Raw genomic sequence first — 23081 nt, forward strand, 5'->3', positions numbered from 1 at the left:
GCAACAGTTGTCCTCTTTCCTTACAACCTGAGAAGCTAAGGGAAGCTGCTGTCTCCTTGTCCAGGGCCCAGCGGTGCGAGCAGGTTGCTGCAGCAGAGGTTTGCAGCAGTCACAGAGATGGTGCTGTCTTCACTAGCAGCGTAGGGAAGGGCAGCAGTGGGCTGCAGAGCAGACAACTCCATGCTCTGTGACGTGATTCCCACAGTGGTGACTGTGCTAAGTGGCTGTTGAAAGGTGGTGCTGGCAGGATCAGGAGATAAGTGGAGGTTTTGAGTGCTGCTGCAGGGTGTCATCTCCAGGCGTCACCAGTGGACACTTGAGAGCTGGCCAGCAAAGTGCTGCGAGCACTCAGCAGAGGAGGTACTTGATGTTATCTGCACAGCCCTCTTTTGGGTGCTAGCCTGTCTCCAACAGCTCATTAGCAAGGCTTTGGCAAGCAGAGCTCACGACTGCAGAGACCAAAACCTCTGCTTGCAAAACCTTCAGGTCAAAGGAAAAGAAAATAAACCTTTTTTTTCCCAATCATTTCCCTTAGTTCTGGGCTGCTGCTGAAATTTACTGGCACTCAGGAGTCATGGGGGGAAAAGCATCCCATAGATCCATTGCTTCTTCAGCTGTCCCTCCAGCTCCTGCCCACCCAGCTGCCTCAGGTGCTAAGGACACAATGAGTTCCCCCTGCTCCACAGTTTATCTTCTGCCTTTGCCCTGCCGCACACTGCTGTTGGGTTCTGCTTCAGGGTTTTCTACCAAACTAGAAGCACAGAGTCATAGAATGGGCTGGGTTGGAAGGGACCTCCAAAGCTCATCCAGCCCAGCCCCCTGCACTCGGCAGGGACATCCTTCACTAGAGCAGCCTGCCCACAGCCCTCTCCAGCTTCACCTTCAATATCTCCAGGCATGAGCCCCAACCATCTCCCTGGGCAACCTGTTGCAGTGTTGCAGCAACCTCCTGCTGCAGAACTTATTCCTCACAGCCAATCTCAATCTGCTCTGCTCTGGTTTGCAGCCATTGCCCTTGTCCCATCCCTGCAGGCCTTTGGCTGCAGTCCCTCTGTGGCCTTCCTGTAGCCCCTTCAGGTCCTGGCAGGGCTGCTCTTAGGTCTGCCTGCAGCCTTCTCTTCTCCAGGCTGGACATCCCCAACTCTCTCAGCCTGTGCCCATAGCAGAGCTGCTCCAACACCCTGATCACTTTTGTGGCCTACTCTGGACTCTCTCCATCAGGTCCATGATCTTCCTGTGCTGAGGGCCCCAGAGCTGGCCCCAGCCCTGCCGGTGAGGTCAGAGCAAGCAGAGGGGCAGGATCCCCTCTCTCCCTCTCTGGCCATGCTGCTTTGGATGCAGCCCAGGCTGCCCTTGGCCTTCTGGGCTGCCAGTGCCCATTGCTGCCTCCTGCCCAGCTTTTCCTCCACCAGCACCCCCAGGCCCTTCTCTGCAGGACTGCTCTCAATGTCATCATCCCCAGCCTGCATTGCTGTTGAAAGTTGCCCTGACCCAGGTGCAGGACCTTGCCCTTGGTCTTATTGAACCTCATGGGGTTCTCCTCAGCTCAGCTCTGCAGCCTGTCCAGGCCCCTGTGGGTGATGAGAAACAGAGTGAAACAGTAAGCCTGTTGTGAATTTTAAGTCCATTGTTTGTGGTAGTCTCATGGAAACAGACACAAATTCTGTGCAGTGCCAGAGAACTGAGCTGAATTTCTGGTTCTGTGTTCCTTTTGTGGTTGCACCTCAAAAGTTCATGTTTAGAGTTCCTGCATTAGCAAGGCTGAGCTATCACCTCTGATAACTTGTGTGCTTTAACTTGTGCTTGAGGGGTGGCCGCTGCCTGGGTAAAGGATCGGCTGAGGGCTGCACTCAGAGAGCTGTGGGCAATAGCTCAGTGGCCAAATGCTGACCAGTGACAGGTGGTGCCCCTCAGGGGTGGTACTGGGACCAGTGCTGGTTAACAGCTCTGTCAGTGACATGGGCAGAGGCAGCCTCAGCAAGTCTGGAGGGAGACACCAAGCAGTGTGTGTGGCTGACAGCTGGAGGGAAGGATCCATCCAGAGGGACCTGGACAGGCTGCAGAGCTGGGCCCAAGCCAACCTCCTGAAGTTCAACAAGGCCCAGTGCAAGGTCCTGCAGCTGGGTCAGGGCAATGCCAAGCACAAATGCAGGCTGGGTGAGCAGTGGCTGAAGAGCAGCCTGGAGGAGAAGGCCTTGGGGGTGTCAATTGGTGCCAAACTGCCCAGGAGCCAGCACTGGTCGCTGGCAGCCCAGAGCCAGCTGTGTGCTGGCTGCATCCAGAGCAGGGAGAGCAGCAGCACAGGGAGGGGATTCTGCCCCTCTGCTGGGCTCTGCTCAGCTCAGACCCTCAGACCTCGCCTGCAGTAGTTCTGAGTGGGCTGAGAGCAGCCCTAAAGAAAGAGCCTTGGGGTGTTGGCTGCTGAGCAGCTCCCCAGGAGCCAGCAGTGCCCTCATGCAGCCCAGCAGGCAGCTGTGTGCTGGCTGCAGCCAGAGGAGTGTGGGCAGAGGCCAAGAGAGGGGATTGTCCCCCTTGGCTCTGCTCTGCTCAGACTTCACCTCCAATCCTGCCTCCAGCTCTGCTGTGCCCAGCAGCAGAAGGGCAGAGGGCAGTTGGATTGGATCCAAAGTACGTTACAAAGCTGATCAGAGGGCTGGAGCAGCTCTGCTATGGGGACAGGATGGGAGAGTTGAAACTGTTCAGCCTGGAGAAGAGGAAGCTTCAGGGAGATCTTAGAGCAGCCTTCCAGTACCTGAAGGGGCAACAGCAGAGCAGAGGAGGGACTTTTGACAAGGGATGCAAGTGGCAGGATGAGGGAGAGTGGCTTTGAGCTGGAAGAGGGGAGATTGAGATTGATACTGGAGATGAGGAAGAAATTGTTGAGAGTGAGGGTGGGGAGACACTGGCACAGGTTGGCCAGGGAGGCTGTGGTTGCCCCCTCAATGGAGGTGTTGAAAGCCAGGCTGGATGAGGCTTGAGCAGCCTGTGCTGGTGGAAGGTGTCCCTGCCCATGGCAGGGAATTGGAGCTGGATGAGTTTTAAAGTCCCTTCCAACCCAAGCCATTCTGTGAGCTATTCCATGTAGATACAAACCCATCCCTCTACCAGCTGAGAGAGGTTCTAAAGGATACCTTGTGCCCTGCCCAGCACACCCAGTGCTCTTAGTCCAGCCCAGTGAAGGTCAGATGTACAGATGGAAATTGCCACAGGGTTGCTTTCTAGATTGGAAGCAGTTATCTCCTCAGACAAACCAAAATGAAAGCCATGTTTGTTGTCCTGGAGTAAGCATGGACTTTGCTTCCCCAGATTAGCAGCCCTGCTTTGTCACAGCCCTCTGCTCTGACAGCAGCAGGAGGGCTCAGCAGCTCTTCCTACCAAAGCTTGAGAGAGACCCTGGTAAAGGCAGAGCTTTATGAGCATACCAAGAAAAGGCATCAATGAGTAAAATGAGTATAAAATCGATTCTAAAGGAGGTTTGTGTTCTTGAAACTATCCCCAGCCCCACAGAGCTCTCAGAATACATCCCACGTCATCAGGGGTCTACTGGAGGGAATCCAATGGAGGCTATGAGGATGATGAGGGGACTGGAACATCTCTGTTGTGAAGAGAGGCTGAGAGCCTTGGGGCTGTGTAGTCTGGAGAGGAGAAGGCTGAGAGGGGATCTGATCAATATCTATCAATACCTGAAGTGTGGGGGTCAGGAAGAAGGTGCCAGGCTCTGTTTGGTGGTGCCCAGTGACAGCACAAGGAACAACAGGTCCAAGCTGGATCCCAGGAGGTTCCACCTCAAGATGAGGAGAAAGTTCTTTGGTGTGAGGGTGCTGGAGGCCTGGAGCAGGCTGCCCAGAGAGATTGTGGAGTCTCCTTCTCTGGAGCCTTTCCAACCCCATTTGGATGTGTTCCTGTGTGCCCTGCCCTGGGTGCCCCTGCTGTGGCAGGGGGGTTGCCCTGGATGATCTCTGGGGGTCCTTCCAACCCTTCACTTTTCATGATTCTGTGGTTCTGGAAGCCTGCTTTGATTCTGGTGCAGGAAGTGGCCATGCACCAGCAGGAACATTGCAGCAGAGCCAATGCATTGTCTCTGGGGTGGAAAAGCCATTTCCCTGAAACAAGGAACAAATGCAGGTCCAGAACATACTCGTTTCAGTTTAGGAGAGACCAGGTGGCTTGAGGGGGCACTGCTGAGGACACAGCAGGGGGAAGCAGCCCTGGACACAAGCCACTGTGTGTCAGAGATGGAAGAGTCCTGAGCTTGGGGAAGGGAGCACATCTGCATGCTGAAGGAGGGAATACCCCGGCTGAGTGTGGGAGTCAAGCATGAAAAGGTCTTCCCAGAGCATGCTAAATGCCAACCCTTGGTGGCTTCCCAGCCCAGGGGCTTCCCGGGGAGGGTGTGAATTGCTGTGTGCTTGCTGGTGTGGTTCACAGGAGAGGTCCTGGCAGGCTGCTTGCAGTTTCCTGCTTGGCTGGAAGCTCACCAAAAAGCTGAGCTAAGTTGGGTGTGATTTTCTAGGCTAATCAGACCACTGCAAGCATAGCAAAAGCCACAGGAATTGGGTCAAATTTGGAGTCTTTTGCAGCTTCAAACAGCCAAGGGGAAAAGCTGAGGACAGATGCAGGAGTGTGTGGAGCATCTGCTGCAGATCACTGGTAGAGGAGGATCAGGAATGCTGCCAGCATTTGAGCTGATTGGGTGTGACAGTGCTGAAGGAGCTGTGCCCCGGGAAGAAAGACTGGAGGTTAAGGCTGGTGTGAAGGGATCCAACTGCAAGGCAAGCTTCAGAGTCTGGAAAGCTTAGGGAGGAGGCACGGAGAAGGGAGGGAGAGAGGGAGGGAGGAAGGGACTAACAGTGGGAAGATCTTTCCCACCTGCTCTGGCTTCTGCTTAGGAGAAGCAGCAGTCCTGTGTCTGTTGATGTGTCTTGCATTGGTTGCCTCCCTGGAGGTATTCAAGGCCAGGCTGGATGAGGCCTTGAGCAACCCGGGGGGGGGGCTAGCAGGAGGTGTCTCTGCCCATGGCTGGGAGTTGGAACTGGATGATTCTTAAGATCCCTTCCAACCCAACCCATTCTACCAATCTATGGATCACAGGAGATACAGAAACAATTCTGAAGGTACCCTAAAATACTGGAAAATGGTTCCCTTCAGTCTTCTGTAGCCACCTTGTACACTGCAGAAAGGCTCTAGGCCTTGACAGAGCTTCTGGTGGACTGGGCTGCTGATGGAGTAGTCACCAGGGAACAGATGTGCCAGGTGTGTCCTTGCTGCTCTTCCCTTGCCTGAGCCCTGAAGACTTGTCAAGTCTGGGGTAGCTGGCATAGGGATGGGCAGAAGGGAGCCACAGCAAGCAGCAGCTCTGGCACTGCAGAGGGGAGTCTGTAGGACTGAGCTTGCTGGGGGACCAGCAGAGCTCTGGTTAAAATGCAGTGGGAAGCATGTGGGGTGTGCTGAGCTCTACTGACAGCCCTAAGCCCTCTGATGGTGCTGGAGGGATGCAGAGTTGATTAGAGAATCCTGAGATGATTCCCTGGCCTTTGCCATTCCCTTCTCACCTGGGTGCTGCTGTTCAGCACTGAAGGAGTCCTACCAGGGAAAGGGAAGAAAAGGGTGGGGAAGAGAGAAGGGAAGGCAAGACAAGGCAAAAAGGGAGAGGAAAGATGAAAGTAGAAAAGAAAGAGGAAGGGAGGAAGAAAAGAGGAAATGAGAAAGGAAAGAGAGTAGGAGAAGGGGAAGAGGGAAGGAGAAAGGGAAGGAGGAAGGGAAGATAAAAAGAATGAAAAGAGAAGAGAAATGGAAAAAAGACAAGGGAAAAGAAAAAGGGAAGGGGAATAAAAAGAAGGCTGTAAAACTCGTTGCAGGTGCTGAAAGGCACTGTGCTACTGAGAGGTGACTGCCTGTGGGAAGAGAAGCAGGACCATGAGGCACATCTCTTCATTCTGTTTCACAGGCTGAGCTCAGTACCAAGCCATGGCCCCAGGCTCCCAGCTTTGGAGCTCCAGTCAGCTTGGATATTGTGCAGAGAGCAGCCTGCTGGGACCTTTCCTCCCAGGGCTGTTTTCTTCCTAATGAGTGCTCAGCTCTACAGTCACAGCACTGTTTCAGTTGGAAAACATCTCTAAGGTCATCGAGTCCAACCATCAACCTAACACCAGCATGGCCATTTAACCATGTCCTGTGTCTTGAACACCTCCAGGGACAGGGAATCCTCTTCTGGGCTGCAAAAGGACACTGCCAGCTCATAGACTCAGAGAATCATAGAATGGTCTGGATTGGAAGGGACCTCCAAAGGTCACCCAGTCCAACCCCTCTGCAGTCAGCCAGGACATCCTCCAGTAGCTCAGGTTGCCCAGAGCCTCTCAGCAATCACAGAATCACAGGGTTGTCAGGGCCAGAAGGGACCTCAAGGATCATCCAGCTCCAACCCCCCTGCTATGGCAGGGACACCTCGGATCAAGTTGCCCAGAGACACATCCAGCCTGGCCTTAAAAAGCTTCCACCACCTCCTTGGGCAGCCTGTGCCAGTCTCTCACCACCCTCTTGCTGAAGAACTTCTTCCTAATGTCTAACCTGAGTCTGTCCTCCTCTAGCTCGGATCCATTCTCCCCAGTCCTGTCTCTACCTGACAGTCTAAAAAGTCCCTCACCAGCTTTCTCATAGCCACCTTCAGATCCTGGAAGGCCACAATAAGGTCTGCTGGGAGCCTTCTCCTCTGCAGATTGAGCAGCCCCAACTCCCTCAGCTCCAGGGCTGCTCTCAACCCACTCAAAAGTGATGATTTAGAAAGATGAGCAAACAGTGGTCAAAATTAGATTAATTACAGCAGAGGGCTGGAAAAAAAACCCTGCAGTACCTAGAGCTGTAGTAAGGATGGAAGGGCAAAGAGATGCCTACAGAACTATTCCTAGCTGTAGAATCACAGAATGGTTTCAGTTGGAAGAGACCTTTCAGATCATTGAGTCCAACCACTCCCAAACTCTGTGTTCCAGTTAATTCATCAGATTCTCTCATGATGTAGCATCACATCCACCAGGTTTGTGGAATTCTGCAGGATGTGAATCAAGTGCATGATAGCTGCTGGCTTGCTGTACCCTCTGTACACTCCAAAGATCCCATTTTCTCTAACCCTGCTCTTAAATCCTTATCATTTCCAAGAGGTAACCCGGGGCAATTACCTTTGTTTAATTGCTTCCTTTGATACAGCAGCAAATGACATAATGAGATTTAAAGGGCTCATTAATCACTCCATGTTTTATGAAGCTACCCCATAATAAGTCACTAAACTCTTAAATATTTCATTCTGCTCTGTTTTTTTCCATAACTCCCCCAAAAGCTATTACTCAGGGAATCTTGGAATTGTTGGGGTTGGAAAAGGTCTTGAAGCTCATCCAGCTCAACCAGCCTCTACCTCTGCCAGGGCTGGGGCTAAGCCATGGCCCTCAGCACCACAGCTCTGCCTCTTTCAAACACCTCCAGCCATGGGCATTCAGCCACCTCCCTGGGCAGCCTCTGCCAGGCTATGAGAATCCTTTCAGGGAAGAAGTTCCTTATATCCAGTGAACCTCCCCTGGGGCATCTTGAGGTTATTTCACAGGATCACAGAACACATCCAGTGGGAAGAGCCCTCCAAGCTCATCCAGCCCAACCCTCTACCCAGCACTGCAGGCTCAGCACCAAGCCATGCCCCTCAGCACCAGTTCTACAGGCTGCTGGAACACCCTCAGGGGTGGGACTCCAGCACTGCCCTAGACAGACCATTCCAAGGTTTGGGAACCCTTCCAGGGCAGAATTATTTCCTAGCATCCATCCTGAGCCTCCCCTGGGGCAGTCTGGAACCATTTCCTGTCAGAACTACAAATGCAGGCTGCAGCCCTGAGCTGAAAGCTGCCTGCATTGGCAAGAAGTGCCAAAGACGTTGGTAGTTACCTTCCTGGTGGTCAGAATGGTTTCTGGTCTCCTCCTATGGTGCAATAGAAATTATGTGAGGTAAGGACAGGTATCAGAGGCATTTGCAGGGAAAGGAGGTCCTGTGCTGGAGCTGTGACCTCAGACCTCTGCATGGGCATGAGGAGGTTGGGCTGATGCATGATGTAGGTGTGTGTCTGCTCCCACCAGGTCGCAGCAGAGGCTTTCTCCACTGCTTTCTACAAGGGCTGGATTTGCTATGGTTATTTGGGAAGTGGAACTTGAGAATTAAAGAGAAGCTTAGGCACAAGTTCTGCAGCAGGAGGCTGCTGCAACACAGCAACAGGTTGTCCAGGGAGGTGGTTGGGGCCCATGCCTGGAGATGTTCAAGGTGAGGCTGGAGAAGGCTGTGGGCAGGCTGCTCTGGTGGAGGATGTCCCTGCTGAGTGCAGGAGGTGGAACTGGATGAGCTCTGGAGCTCCCTTCCACCCCAGACCACTCTGTCATTCTGTGATTTATCTTCTTTTTTTTGTTGGTCTCTGGATGAATGGAAACAGAACTGCAGCTTTTGTCTGACTCAGAATCTTGTTTGTGCCTGCAGGAGTCTTTGTTATTCTGTTTTTCAGTTCTTCAGTCCTCCTTGGCAGCTTTACCCCAGCTTGCTCCTCATTTCATAGACACCCACTGAAGCCTACAGCACAGCTAAAACTTTTCTCTCTGTCACCTTCAGTGGGCAAAAGCATTTCTGGCAGCATATGAACATCTTGGCTGAGTTGCAGTTTCTTGCTCCCTGGATTGATTCTGAGGCTGAAGTTCTCTGATTTTGTTCTTTCTCCTAGGATCCCCATGCTGAAGAGTTTGAAGACAAAGAGTGGACCTTTGTCATCGAGAACGTAAGCCTGGGTCTGGGCTTTCTGTGTGTGCAAGACTGAACTGTTTCAAAAGGGCAGCCAAATGCTGCAGTAAAATCTGAGCTGTTGCAGCAGAGGGAGGCTTTGCTGTGTGCTGGTGAGGGCCTGATGAAGTCAGAGCAGAGGGAGGCTTTGCTGTGTGCTGGTGAGGGCCTGGTGAAGTCAGAGCAGAGGGAGGCTTTGCTGTGTGCTGGTGAGGGCCTGGTGAAGTCAAAGCAGAGGGAAGCTTTGCTGTGTGCTGGTGAGGGCCTGGTGAAGTCAAAGCAGAGGGAGGCTTTGCTGTGTTCTGGTGAGGGCCTGGCAAAATGCACGTTGCTGTGTGCCCGCCGAGGAGAGGGCAGCCCCATGCTGCACTGCTGAGCTGCCTGCGCTGGCAGCACCAAGCCCTGCTGGCATTAGCTTGCTGTGAGCAGTGGAGTAAACAAGTCAGAGCTGGGCCATGACTCATTGTTTCATGGCTGTGACACAGGATTTGGCTGTCAGCAGGGCAGGGAACAAGTCCGAGCTGAGTTATGGCATCTGCACCTCCCCAGTGCTGTGCGCCCTGCCCGCTTCGGAAGCAAAGGGCACAGATTCCTCACCTGCCTTTACAGCTGGGGAAACTGAGGCAGGGTGGAGAGGTGGGACCAGCCATGGTCACTTGAACCAAGAGCACAAGTGAGATGCCATGGCCCCTGCTCCCTGGGGTACCAAGCCTCTCTCTCTGCCTGTGAGAGCTGTCTGGGGCACACAGTGAGAGCCCAAGGGCTGTCTGCTGAGTCTGAAGCTGCCAGAGCTCCTTGGAGGGTTGCACAAACAGGACGCTTCGCCAAGTAGCAGGGCTCAGCACTGCATGGAGCAAAAGGCCTTCAGCCACTGCTTCTTGCCTGTCTTGGGCTGCAGCTTCTGCTCGAGGGGGTAGAAAACTGGGGAAGCTGCTTTACCTGGAGTGTCCTTCAGCAGGAATAGGACCTGTGGAAGGGTTTTGCAAGGGCTGTGGTAGCAAGGCAGTGTGTGGGTGTCTTGGTAGAATGTGTGGCTGTGGGTTGCTCCTCGGTGCCATATTTCATTCTTACTGCTCTTGGATTTAAACAGCACACCTGCTGCTCCTCTGCTGAGGCACTGAAGTGCCACACAACACTGAGGTGGCAGGGAGCAGGAGGAGTTCCAGGGGATCTCCTTTACCTCGGAATGCTGCTGCTGCTTGCTTGTTGTTAGCAAGACAGTCATGGAATCCTAGAATGGCTCAGGGTGGAAGTGACCTCAGAGATCATCTACTCCAACCCCCCATCATGGGCAGGGACACCTCTCAACTAGTCCAGGCTGCTGAAGGCCTCATCCACCCTGGCCTTGAACACCTCCAGGCAGGAGGCAGCCATAGTCTTCTTGAGGAACCTGTGCCAAAGTCTCAACACCCTCCTACTGAAGAACTTCTTCCTCAGCTTCAGTCTAACCTTGCTCTGCCTCAGCTTCAAGATGTTCCCCCTTGGCCTGTCTCTAGACACCCTCAGCAGAAGTCCTTCTGCACCCTGAGATACTGTGAGATACTGTGAGATCCCTTCAGGCACTGGCAGGCAGCTCTGAGGTCCCCCTGGAGCCTTCTCCTCTCCAGGTGGCACACCCCCAGCTCCCTCAGCCTGTGCTCACAGCAGAGCTGCTCCAGCCCTTGGAGCATCTTTATGATCTCCTCTGAGCTCACTCCAGCAGCTCTGTGTTCTGCTGCTGGACACAGCAAGCTAAAGGCAGGATTTGAGGTGAGATCTCAGCAGAGCAGAGCATCAGAACTGCTTGGGATGTGCAAAGCTCAGGTTAATTCTGCATATCCAGAAGGGCTGAAAGCAAAGTGCTGTATGTAAACTTCTGTTTCTAAATGTCAGGCTTCTATTTCTGTCTGTCAAGCTGCTGAACGCCAGCCATAGTTCACTTACAGCTTCCTGGAGCTGCCTTTTTCTCTCTCACTTAGTTTATTTTAGTCAGGGAAGTCTCCATCACCAATTGTTGCTGTATGAGCTGCCCTGGCTTAAACAATGTCAGAGCATTTCTCAGCCAAGCCTTCTGGCTGCAGCTGGGTTTCCTGTGACGTTGCAGCAGCAGTTCAGAGTGGCCATTGCAGACTTCATGTCCTGCTTTATAACCTCTTGTTTTGTTGTGTCATCATAGGAGAGAGAGAGGCACCACTTCCACTGCCTGCTGTGCTTGCTCACTTTTCCCAGCTGCAGTGGTGCTTACTGGGTGGGAGGTTGCTTGAGTTGCCAAGCGGAAAGGGACCTGGGGGTCCTGGTGGGCAGAAGGATGCCCATGAGCCAGCAAGGTGCCCTTGGGGCCAAGAAGGGTGGATTAGAAGGGCTGTGGTGAGTAGGTCCAGAGAGGTTCTCCTGCCCCTCTACTGTGCCCTACTGAGGCCACATATGGAATATTGTGTCCAGTTCTGAGCCCCTCAGTTCAAGAAGGACCTCAGGAAACTGCTTGGGAGAGCCCAGCCCAGAGCACCAAGCTGCTGCAGGCAGTGAGCATCTCCTGTGAGGCCAGGCTGAGGGAGCTGGGGCTGGGAGCTTGCAGCAGAGGAGCCTGAGGGCTGCCCTCAGTGCTATGCTAAAGATGTGCAGGGCAGTGTCAGGAGGATGCAGCCAGGCTTTGCTCAGGGGTGGCCAAGGGCAGCACAAGGAGTACTGAGGGCAAGCTGGAGCAGAGGAGGTGCCACAGGAACAGGAGGGGAAACTTTGTCCCTGTGAGAGTGCTGGAGGCCTGGAGCAGGCTGCCCAGAGAGGTTGTGGAGTCTCCTTCTCTGGAGCCTTTCCAACCCCACCTGGATGTGTTCCTGTGTGCCCTGTCCTGGGTGCCACTGCTGTGGCAGGAGGGTTGGACTGGATGACTTCTGAAAGTCTCTTCCTGCCCCTCTGTGATTCTGTTGCTGTGCCCCAAAGCATTGCAGCTTGTTCCAAAGGCAGATGGAAAGGAGTGGAGGAGCTACTGCTGATGGAGCAGTCTTTTGTTGTGTTCAAACTTTGTCTCTGCTCTCTTATTGATGCCCTTATTTCATCCCACAAGAACTGCCAAACAGTCCTTGGTAGGTGGATATTTATCCATTGATTAAGGCTGGACTGGATGGTCCTGAAGGTCTCCTCCAAGCAGAGGTACTCTGTGATAGAGAATGCATCAATATTCCCTTCAGAACGACACATCTGAAGTGGAATCATAGACATTTGGTAACCAGATGCGGTGCAGCCATGACTTGGGCAGCTCTCAAAGCAGCTGCTTTTCACCCTCCTTTCTCTTGGTCGGTTGGGAGCTTGGTTTGGCTTTGGTTGGGTTGCTGAAGCACCAGGGGAAGCTATGGATGCTGCCGAAGCTGCTCTGCTTAGAAACAGGGAGAAGCTCTTTTCCCGGGCTCACAGCTCCGCTTAGTGGTGGATGGAAACAGGAGCTCTGTTCCTGTAGCCACAGGCCGACAGGGCTGGGGAGGCAGCTCTGGGGATCCTCCAGTCACCCCTCCTGCTGAAGAAGGGGCACCCGCAGCAGCCTGCACAGGGCCACAGAGCCCAGCTGGCTTTGCAAGCTCTCCACCACCACTGGGCAGCCTGTTCCAGGGCTCCAGCACCCTCACATCAAAAAAGTTTCTCCTCATCTTCAGGTGGAACCACCTGCTTTCCAGTTTGTGCCCGTTGCCCCTTGTCCTGATGCTGAGCACCACCGAGGAGGTGCCAGCAAGCTAGTCTGAGCAGGTCTCAACCGATCCAAGGGCACAAATGCCCACCTGCTTGTTCAAAATCTGTGAGCAGGAGAGATGGGAAGGTGATATCTTCCCTCAGTTGTCCCTTTCATAGAATCTTAGAATGTCAGGGGCTGGAAGGGACCTTGAAATCTCATCTGGTCCAGCCTCCCTGCCAGAGCAGGGTCACCTAGAGCAGATCACACAGGAACACATCCAGGTGGGGTTTGAATATCTCCAGAAAGGAAGACTCCACAGCCCCCTTGGGTAACCTGTTGCAGTGTTGCAGCAGCCTCCTGCTGCAGAACTTGTTCCTTACAGCCAACCTCAGTCTGCTCTGCTCTAGTTTGCAGCCATTGCCCTCATCCTGTCCCTGCAGGCCTTTGGCAGCAGTCCCTCTGCAGCCTTCTTGTAGCCCCTTCAGGTTCCAGCAAGCTGCTCCTAGGTCATCTTGCAGCCTCCTCGAATCTGGGGGCCATCTGAAGATGTTGGTTATTGGAGATCATACCTGGCAACTGCATCTGGAAATATGTGTCAGGAAAGAAAGGACTGGACTCTCCATCACTGTGCAGAGCTTTGTGCATACACCCAGCTGCTGGCTCGTGCCCAGGGGTGTCCCCCAGGGACAGCAGCACTGGGCCCAGTTCAGCATCTGTGGTGGTGACTTGAATTAAGGGACCGAGTCTGCCCTTAGTAAATTGGCAGATGGCAGCAAGTGGGGGGCAGTGTGAATCTACTGGAAGGTAGGAGGCACTTCAGAGCCACCTGGTCAGGCTGTGCCCATGGCTGAGGCCAACAGGATGAGGATGAACAAGGCCAATGGCAGGTCCTACACTTTGGGCACATTGACCACATGCAGCTACAGACTGGGGGTGAGTGTCTGGAGAGAGCCTGGCAGAGAGGGACCTGGCAGTGCTGGGGGACAAGGAAGGGCTGGGCATGAGCCAGCAGTGTGCCCAGCTGGCACGGAAGGCCAATGGCATCCTGGCTTGTATCAGGAACAGTGTGGCCAGCAGCACCAGGGATACCATTCTGCCCTGTACTGGCACTGGAGAGGCCTCACCTGGAGCACTGTGTGCAGCTCTGGGCCCTCACTGCAAGAGAGATCCTGAGGGGCTGGAGAGTGTCCAGAGGAGAGCAATGAGACTGGGAAGGGGGCTGTAGGGGAAGGCTGCTGAGGAGAGGCTGAGGGAGCTGGGAGGGTTCAGCCTGGAGCAGAGGAGACTCAGGAGGACCTTATTGCTCTCTACAACTACCTGAAGGAAAGCTGTAGTCAGGTGGGGTCAGGTTCTGTTCCCAGGCAACTGGTGACAGGAGAAGAGGGTCTGGTCTGAAGCTGTGCCAGGGGAGGGTTAGGTTGGACATTAGGAAGCACTTCCTGATGGAAAGGGGAATTAGAGGCTGGAGTGGACTGTCCAGGGAGGTGGTGGAGTCGCCGTCCCTGCAGGTCTTTCAGGCAAGCTTGGCTGTGGCACTCAGTGCCATGGTCTGGTTGCTGTGGTGGTGCTTGGTCACAGGCCAGGCTTGGCACTGTCAGAGCTCTACTGCAGCCTCAGTGATGCTGTGACCCTTTGATGCCAGCAGCTGCAGTGGAACTCAGAGCTTGCTGTGTCAGAACAGTGGGCAGCAGAGCAGGCAGCTGACAGCAAGAGCAGAGAGCTGGCTTCCTGTAAAGCTGTGTTATTAGGAAAGCCATCTGGCAGGGTAATAGCACTGGATGTTATTGCCTTCAGCCTCTTATCTTTGCTTGTTAGCTGTCTTAATAGGGCTTAATAGAATGGAAATTAATTGACCTCCATAACTTAATTGATGCCATTTCGTTCAAGGCTCTTTTCCCCTCTCAGCATATTCTTCCTTTCTGAACTGATCCTGCACCATCACTTTCTTTTCTTTTTTCTTCTTTTCACATCAAGTTTTTTCCTTTCTCATTGCTTTGCTTTATCTGGACTAAATCACTTCTGGAATCCTAGGATGGCTCAGGCTGGAAGGGACCTCAGAGATCATCTACTCCAACCCCTTGTCTCTCAACTACAGTTGGGCTGCTCAAGGCCTCATGCAGTTTGACTTTGAGCACTTCCAGGGAGAGGCATCCATAGCCTCCCTGGGCAACCTGTGCCAGAGTCTCACCACCTGAAGAACTTCTACCCTCACATCCAGTCTAACCCTGCTCTACCTCATTTTCAAACCATTCCCCCTCGGCCTGTCTCAGACACCCTCAGCACAAGTCCCTCTGCAGCCTTCCTGCAGGATGCCTTCAGGCACTGGCAGGCAGCTCTGAGGTCTCCCTGGAGCCTTCTCCTCTCCAGGCTGCACACCCCCAGCTCCCTCAGCCTGTGCTCACAGCAGAGCTGCTCCTGCATCATTTAACTTCTTCAGGTTCAGCTTCTGTCTGGTGGCAGCCTGAGAGCAGGCTGGAAAGGTTAGGTGAACTGAATGGCCTTGGCTCAAGTGCCGTAAAACAACTCCTTGCAGCTGTTCAGTGTTCCCTGAGCTTCCACATACTGGCATCAATGTGAGGTTGAACTGAATTTCTGCCAGATGTGTAACCAGAGCTGCAGCCCTGAGCTGCAAGACTGCTGTGCTGAGCACACTGCTCTATACTTGAGCTTGCACAGAGACACAGAATGTGAGGGGTTGGAAGGGACCCCCAGAGATCATCCAGGGCAACCCCCCCTGCCACAGCAGGGGCACCCAGGGCAGTGTACACAGGAACACATCCAGGTGGGATTGGAAAGGCTTCAGAGAAGGAGACTCCACAACTTCTCTGGGCAGCCTGCTCCAGGCCTCCAGCACCCTCACACCAAACAACTTTCTCCTCATGTTGAAGTGGAATCTCTGGGTTCCAGCTTGTGCCTGTTCCTTGTCCTGTCACTGGGCACCACCAAACAGAGCCTGGCACCTTCATCCTGACCCCCACCCCTCAGATATTGATAGACATTGATCAGATCCCCTCTCAGCCTTCTCCTTTCCAGACTAACCAGCCCCAGGCCCTTCAGCCTCTCCTCATGTTTCTTCTGTTTTGCAGTGGCTTGAAGAAGCAAAGGTGGCAGTGTGCCAAGGGTGGTGGATGTAAAGCCTGAAGGCCTTAAAGTTGTGTGTTAGCTTGTGCTGGGCAGTAGCAGCCTTTCTGCTGCTGGGCTGTTTTCTGTAGAGCTGAACTGGCTACTAAGTTGACTGCCCTGATTTGCAAGTGTGGCAGATTGGCTCTAGAAGTTAATGTTAATACCCCATGGTCACAGCCTGAGCAAGGAAGCTGCCAGCTCTGACTCTCAGGGCTTTGCCTGGTAAAAAGAGATTCATAGATTCATGCAATGGGTTGGCTTGGAAAAGACCTGCAAGATCATCCAGTTCCAATGCCCTGCCATGGGCAGGGACACCTCCCACCAGCACAGGTTGCTCAAGGCCTCATCCAGCCTGGCCTTGAACACTTCCAGGGAGGTTGTGGAGCACAGAATCACAGAATGTGATCTTCGATCACATTCTGTGATTCTGTGCTCCACAACCTCCCTGGGCAACCTGTTCTGGTGTCTCCCTACCCTCACTCTCAAGAATTTCTTCCTAATCTGCACTGTAAATGTGCCCTCCTCAACCTTCAATCCATGCACATTTTTGTTTTCAGGGAATTTCTTTCAAGACTTTCCATTTTTCCACCTAGTTTTCATCATTTATACCCCAACAAGGGATGAAACATAGGAAACTCTCTAAAGCTTTGCTCCCCAAAGCAAAACTCCTCCACAGAACAATCCCCAGGCCTAGGGATGGCACAGCACAAAAACAAAACCCCATGGGCAGTGTTAGCTAAACTGGGAGTGATGTTGAAAATCATGGGAAGAATTCTCTCTCTCAATATCTGAAAGGGAAAGGAATTCATTGGCAGTTCTCAGGTGAAGGGTGAGAAGTGACTTGAAAGGGCCAAATTCTTGGTGCTTTCTCTGGTTGTGGAATGACAGAATTGCTTAGGTTGGCAAGGCCCTCTCAGATCATCCAGTCCAACCATCAACCCAACACCACCATGGCCACTAAAAACCTGTGCCCAACTGCCAGGGTCAGATGGTTCTTGAACATCTCCAGGGATGGGGACTCCACCACCTCTCTGGGCAGCCTGTGCCAATCTCTGACTGCTTTTGAGACAAAGAGATTGAAAAGCTAAACAAATTCAGACAAGTACATCAAAAGAACACAGAAATCAAGTGCCCAAATCTGTCTTGAACCAAAGCTTACATCTTTTCACTTCTCTTCTCCAGCACTGAGTTGTTTGGGTTTTTTTGCACAACAACCAAGAAAGAGGTAATGTTAGTGCCTGAGATACTCTTGTCTGCAATGGAAAGGTGAGACCAAGGGACACCAGATGGGCAGGTACTGGGTTACCCCCCAGCTCTGGGACCCAAACACATGGAGCTGCTGGAGGTAGGAAAGATGATCAAAGGGCTGGAGAACCTCTGCTGTGTAGAAAAAGTTGGGGCTGTTCAGCTTGGAGAAGGCTCCAGGGGACACCTTAGAGTTGCATTTCAGTATCTGAAGGGGATCTCCAGGCAGACTGGGGAGGGACTGTTCAGAAGGGCCTGTGGGGATAGACCAAGGGCAGTGGTTTGAGAGTGGAGCAGGGCAGAGTTAGGTTGGACCTGAGGAGGAAGTTGTGCAGAAGCAGAGTGGTGAGACACTGGCACAGGCTGCCCAGGGCTGTGCTTGAGGCCCTGTCCCTTCAGACCTTCAAGCTCAGCCTTGCTGTGTCCCTGTGCAGCCCTCTCTAGCTGGAGGTGTCCCTGCTGAGTGCAAGGAGGTGGACAAGATGCTCTTGGAGGGTCCCTTCCAACCCAGTACAGTCTGTAACTTTGTCATGTGGGCAGCAGAGAAGGCAGCAGTGGAGAGAATAAGCAGAATAAAAGGCAGGTACAAGCTCTCATGAAGATAGCTCCAGTAAGGAGACCTGTGCCCTCCAGGACAGGCATCAGGCAGTTGCTTCAGGAGCAGCCAGAGGAAGCAGCATGATGAGTTAGGGCAGGATTTTGTCTCTGTCTTCATCAGTGAAAGGACAAAATGGAATATTTGGGAAATAACCCCAGAAATCTGTCAGCAAGGAATTAGTGTAATTTTTTTATGTGCTTGTTGTTCCATGAATCATAGGTAGACATCTTCCCCCATAATTATCTTCAATTCACTTATATAACTTTAATTATACAGCAGAGAGGAGAAGCTCATTTATTAGGAAGGATTTGAGGCATTAAATAGGCTGCATAACTAGGGAGGACGAAGGCTCTTGAGGAAGGATGTTGGCTCCAATGATATTGGAGAGCTGTTTAACGATTGGGCTGCTAAATGTGGACTTGGTGAAATGGTTCTGGTCTTACTGCAGCCTTCTTCTCATCCCTGCCTCTGCATCCACCCTGGGAGGGCTTCCCGTTGGGATGAAGCAACCCTCCTCTGCTTCAGGGAAACCAAACTTTTCACATTACAGCAACTCTTCCATCTCGGGTTGTCCATCTTGGGGCTCTCAGGGTTGGAAAAATCCTTTAGGATCATCCAGTCCAGTCATTCTCTAGCTCTGTCAAGGCTGAGACTAAGCCATGGCCCTCAGCAGCACAGCTCTGCCTCTTTCAAACACCTCCAGCCATGGGCATTCAGTCACCTCCCTGGGCAGCCTCTGCCAGGCTTTGAGAACCTTTCAGGGAAGAAGTCTCTTCTCATCTCCAACCTAAACCTCCCCTGGGGCACCTTGAGGCTATTTCACAGGATCACAGAACACATCTGATGGGAAGAGCCCTCCAAGCTCATCCAGCCCCACCCCCCGCTCAGCACTAAACCATCTCCCTCAGCACCAGCTCCACAGGCTGCAGGAACACTGCCAGGGATGAGAACTCCAGCACTGTCCTGAGCAGAACATTCCAAGGTCTGAGAACCCTTCCAGGGCAGAAATATTTCCTAGCATCCATCCTGAGCCTCCCCTGGGGCAGCTTGGAACCATTTCCCCTGCTCCTGTCCCTTGGCACCAAGGAGCAGAGGCTGCCCCCTCCTCGCTCCAACCTCCCTGCAAGGAGCTGCAGAGAGCAGTGAGCTCTGCCCTCAGCCTCCTCTTCTGCAGCCTGCACCCCCCCAGCTCCCTCAGCCCCTCCTCACAGCCCAGCTGCTCCAGGCCCTTCTGCAGCCTCACTGCCCTGCTCTGCACAGGCTCCAGCCCCTCAGTGTCCTTCCTGCAGTGCAGGGCCCAGAGCTGAACACAGCACTCGAGCTGTGGCCTCCCCAGTGCTGAGCACAGGGGGATGGGCACCTCCTGTCCCTGCTGCCCACCCTGCTTCTGACCCTAGCCAGGCTGCCCTTGGCTTTCTTTTCCACCTGGGCAGTGCTGGCTCATGGTCACTGACTGCCAACCAACACCCCCAGTTCCCTTTCTAAGTCTCAGCTTCCCAACCACACATCTCCAGGTCTGGAGCTTCCCACGGGGTTGTTGAGACCCAGGTGCAGGACCTGGCCCTTGGCCTTGCTGCGATTCCTCCATCCTGTTCAGCAGGTGCTAGTGAAGAGCCCCTTGCAGAAGAAGACTTCTCTGTGCGTGGAGCTGGTGGTTGGCTGCAGCCACTTGATGGCAGCCTTTGATTTGGTACCCAGCTCATTAGCGGCAGCACGGCCGCGGTGCCTCGTAAATGGAATCGAAGCCTTAAGAACTAAAGACTGGAAGGTATCTGCTTAATGTGGAGATGAAATGAATGCAGCAGCAGGGCTAAGCTGTCCTGACCCTTCCTGAGAGAATAGATGGAGGGGAGGTAAAGAAAAAAAAGAATAAGCTATTGTGCCGAGGGGAGATGATGAAATTCCAGATCCACACACATAATCTCTGGCTCAGCCTCTGAAATGTTAATCCCTGGCTGGAATTATTTGAGCTGTAAGATTGCAATTTCTCTTCGAAATGGCACAGTGTCAAACAGCCCTTCCTGTCCGTCTGATGTCTGCAACTAGCCAATTTTAATATCCAGTGCTTCACAGAGCACTGCCCTAACGCTTAAGCAGCCACTCATTAAGCTCTGGGTGGTTTGCACAGCGTCACACAGCTGGCAGGGCTGGAAGGGACCTCAAGGATCATCCAGTTCCAACCCCCCTTGCCGTAGGCAGGGACATCTCACATTACATGAGGTTGCCCAAAGCCACATCCTGCCTGGCCTTAAACACCTCCAGGGATGAGGCTTCCACCACCTCCCTGGGCAGCCTGTGCCAGTCTCTCGCCACCCTCGTGATCAAGCACTTCTTCCTAGTGTCTAATCAAAACCTGCCCTCCTCTAGCTTGCATCCATTCCCCCCACTCTTGCTTGACACCCTAAAAAGTCCCTTTCCAGCTTTCTTGTAGCCCACTTCAGATCCTGGCAGGCCACAATAAGGTCTGCTGGGAGCCTTCTCCTCTGCAGACTGAGCAGCCCCAGCTCTCTCAGCCTGTGCCCACAGCAGAGCAGCTCCAGCCCTCTGCTCATCCTCGTGGCCCTTCTCTGGACACATTTTGCTCACTTCCCTCTCCCCATGAGAAGTGTGTGGGGTCAGGTTATCACATGGAGTGCTCTGGTGGCCTTTTATGACCCCTGGACTACCCCTTTGGGTCTGAGCAGTGGTGCCACCACTTGATAGTAGTAGGGACACAGAGTGGACCATAGATGTGCTTTTCACAGAATCACAGAACTTTAAGGGTAGAAAGGACCTTCAGAGATCATCCAGTCCCTGCTAGAACAGGGTCAACTGCAGCAAATTACACAGGAACACACCCAGGTGGGTTTGGAAAGTCCCCAGAGAAGGAAACTCCACAATCCCCCTGGGCAGCCTGTTCCAGTGTTCTGTCACCCTCTCGCCCTTGTGTTATTTTGAGGTACTGGGTTCATTTTGGCAACTCTGCCCCAAGTTTGCTGATGGCTTGAAAACAATGCTCAGGCTTTGCAGGGAGTGTTTTGCCAAGTTGTGTGAATGATGATTTTGAGGTTGCAGGAAATATTTTCTCATTATATTTTACAAGCTGGAGTGCCCTTCAGGTTTCTCCTTTCCTTGCTTTTGATGTGTGCCAGTAGAGGGAGTAGGGAAAAAACGACTGTCCTGGAAAGGCTGAAATGTTCCACGCTCACATCCAGGCCCTTTCTCCTTTAACAGTCTTAGAATTTCATGCTGTGGTCTTGTCCTCACAGGAAAAAGCCTGGAGAAAGTGGAGTCAGGAGAAGGTCCCACAGCCCCAGCTAGTTTCTGAAGCACAGGGAGGTGTAAAGCAGCAGGGAGAAGAATATTCAAATCCAAAGCTATGGGTAGGAATCTGAGCTGCACTTTTTGCCCCCTGGTACTTAGGGCCTGTTTGAAAAATCACCCTGGGAATTTATTGCTACAGCAAAACCCAACACGTTTGGGTGCCTGCTAATAAATTCAGCTCTCTGCCTTGGTTTCTTTCAAAGTAACCTCTCTCTAAACATGCACTGAAGTTGTGCAAGGCTTCTGCAAGCCTGAAGTGCTTAAGACCTTGCAGTCACAGATTGCAGCAGGTTGGAAGGGAGCCTCCAAGGGCATCTTGTCCACCCCCCTGCACTCAGCAGGGACACCTCCAGCTAGAGCAGGCTGCACAGGGACACAGCAAGGCTGAGCTTAAATGTCTTCAGGGACAGGGCCTCAAGCACAGCCCTGGGCAGCCTGTTGTACTGCTCTGCTTGTGCAGAACTTCCTCCTGAGGTCCAGCCTAACTCTACCCTAAAACTAGGAGAGGTTGTTAAATGCATTTTCTGCTTGGGAAAGGTGAGAGACTGAAGGAGGAGAAGGGAGAAAGCAGAGCATAAACCCTGCCAGCCTGGAAAATTCATTGTGCCTCTACAGAAGCTGCTTTCAGAAGTTGCTGAGATGTGAAGCAGAAACTCTGTGGTGATGTCCCCATGTTTAAAAAGTCTCTTCTGGCCTGGTGGTGATGCAAAGCTCCTCGCAGTGTCAACAGGAGCTGTGGAGAGTGAGCAGCATGTTTGGGCAGCGGGTCCCAAGGTGGCACGGCGGTGGCGGGCATGAGCGAGCAGTCCTGACGGCTGGGAGCTGAGCTGTGAAGGAGACATTTGTCTTGCAGTGGGACCTTTTGTGCTAATCCTGCTAACCTTTATCTCCTAGCATTTCACCGTGGGGTTTAGCCAGGGAATAGCTGCTGCTGGGCACCTGGGGAGCCCTTTCTGTCCAAGTGGATCAGCAGTGTTGGGCAGTGTCACTGTCTGGTTTTGTCTTGTGCCATGGCAGTCTCTGCAGGGATGTGGGTGAGATGTTCAGCAGATGAAGGGGATTCCACTGAGCCTGCAGCCAGCTCTCTGTGTGCAGTTATTTGCTGTGCATCCCAGATAAACACCTTCTCAGTGGACATCTGAACACAGATATTCACCTCTTAAAACTGCTCGCACCAGCCTAAAGCCAGCACTGCCTGCACAGCCTAAACGCACCAGACACAGCTGCATACAACTGGCAGGGCTGAAAGGGACCTCAAGGATCATCCAGCTCCAACCACCCTGCCATGGGCAGAGAGACCTCACAGTAGATCAGGTTGCCCAGAGCCACATGCAGCCTGGCCTTAAACACCTCTAGGGATGAGGCTTCCACCACCTCCCTGGGCAACCTGTGCCAGTCTTTCACCACCCTCATGGTCAAGAACTTCTTCCTAATGTCTAATCTGAATCTCCCCTCCTCTAGCTTGCATCCATTCCCCTCACTACCTGACAGCCTAAAAAAGTCCCTCTCCAGCTTTCTTGTAGCCCACTTCAGATCCTGGCAGGCCACAATAAGGTCTGCTGGGAGCCTTCTCCTCTCCACACTGAACAGCCCCAACTCTCTCAGCCTGTGCCCATAGCAGAGCAGCTCCTGCCCTCTGCTCATCCTCGTGGACCTTCTCTGGACACCTTCCAGCCCCTCCAGCTCTTTCCTGTCACAGGGCTCCAGAACTGGGCACAGTGCTCCAGGTGGGGTCTCATCAGAGGGTGCAGAGGGGCAAAATCCCCTCCCTGGCCCTGCTGCCCACCCTGCTCTTGCTGCAGCCCAGGCTTTGGTTGGCATCTGGGCTGCAGGTGAACACTGCTGGCTCCTGTTGAGCTTCTCATCCACCTGCACCCCTAAGCCCTTTTCATCAGGGCTGTTCTCAAGCCACTCACTGGTATCCTTGATGGTGCTGTTTTGTGCTCTGGCTGGAAATGGTATGAAGCAGTCAGCCCCATGACAGCTTTTAGCTGTGCCTGGGGTGCCCACATGGATTTCACTGTTGAACTTGTCAGAATTATTTTCTTCTCAGTCAAGATTTCAAGTTGTTGTATCTATCTCTCTCTATATATACATAAAGGAACAGATGGGGGCTTTTTTTAGCCTCTTGTCTTGATGTTCTTTTCCTTCTTTCTTTTAGAAGTGGTTCTGCTGTATGTTAGAAGTGCAGCCTTCAGAAAACTCCTCATGTTTGTGTAGAGTGCCTGTGGATTTGGTTTTTTTACTGAAGCGAAGCTAATGGCTGTCAAGAAAACTTTGTTGTGAGCTGCCTGAGCTCGTTGGCCTCTCTCTTCCTTTGTAAAGGAGAGTGCTGAAAAAGTAATGCTGGTAATCAGCCTCTGGTAGGATTT

General features: G+C 52.9%; 1 protein-coding gene across 7 annotated transcripts in view; it reads left to right on the top strand.

Moving 5' to 3' along the window:
* EHBP1 (EH domain binding protein 1) overlaps positions 1-23081 on the top strand; it is a 261387-nt gene that overhangs the window by 43804 nt on the left and 194502 nt on the right. For all 7 annotated transcript variants that reach the window (XM_064146293.1, XM_064146294.1, XM_064146297.1 and 4 more), the window contains exon 5: positions 8742-8795. In XM_064146293.1, the coding sequence (XP_064002363.1) occupies positions 8742-8795 (54 nt within the window). The remainder of the gene's footprint in view (positions 1-8741; positions 8796-23081) is intronic.

This window comes from Pogoniulus pusillus, chromosome 7, assembly GCF_015220805.1.
Source record: "Pogoniulus pusillus isolate bPogPus1 chromosome 7, bPogPus1.pri, whole genome shotgun sequence".
Classification (NCBI taxonomy): Eukaryota; Metazoa; Chordata; class Aves; order Piciformes; family Lybiidae; genus Pogoniulus; species Pogoniulus pusillus.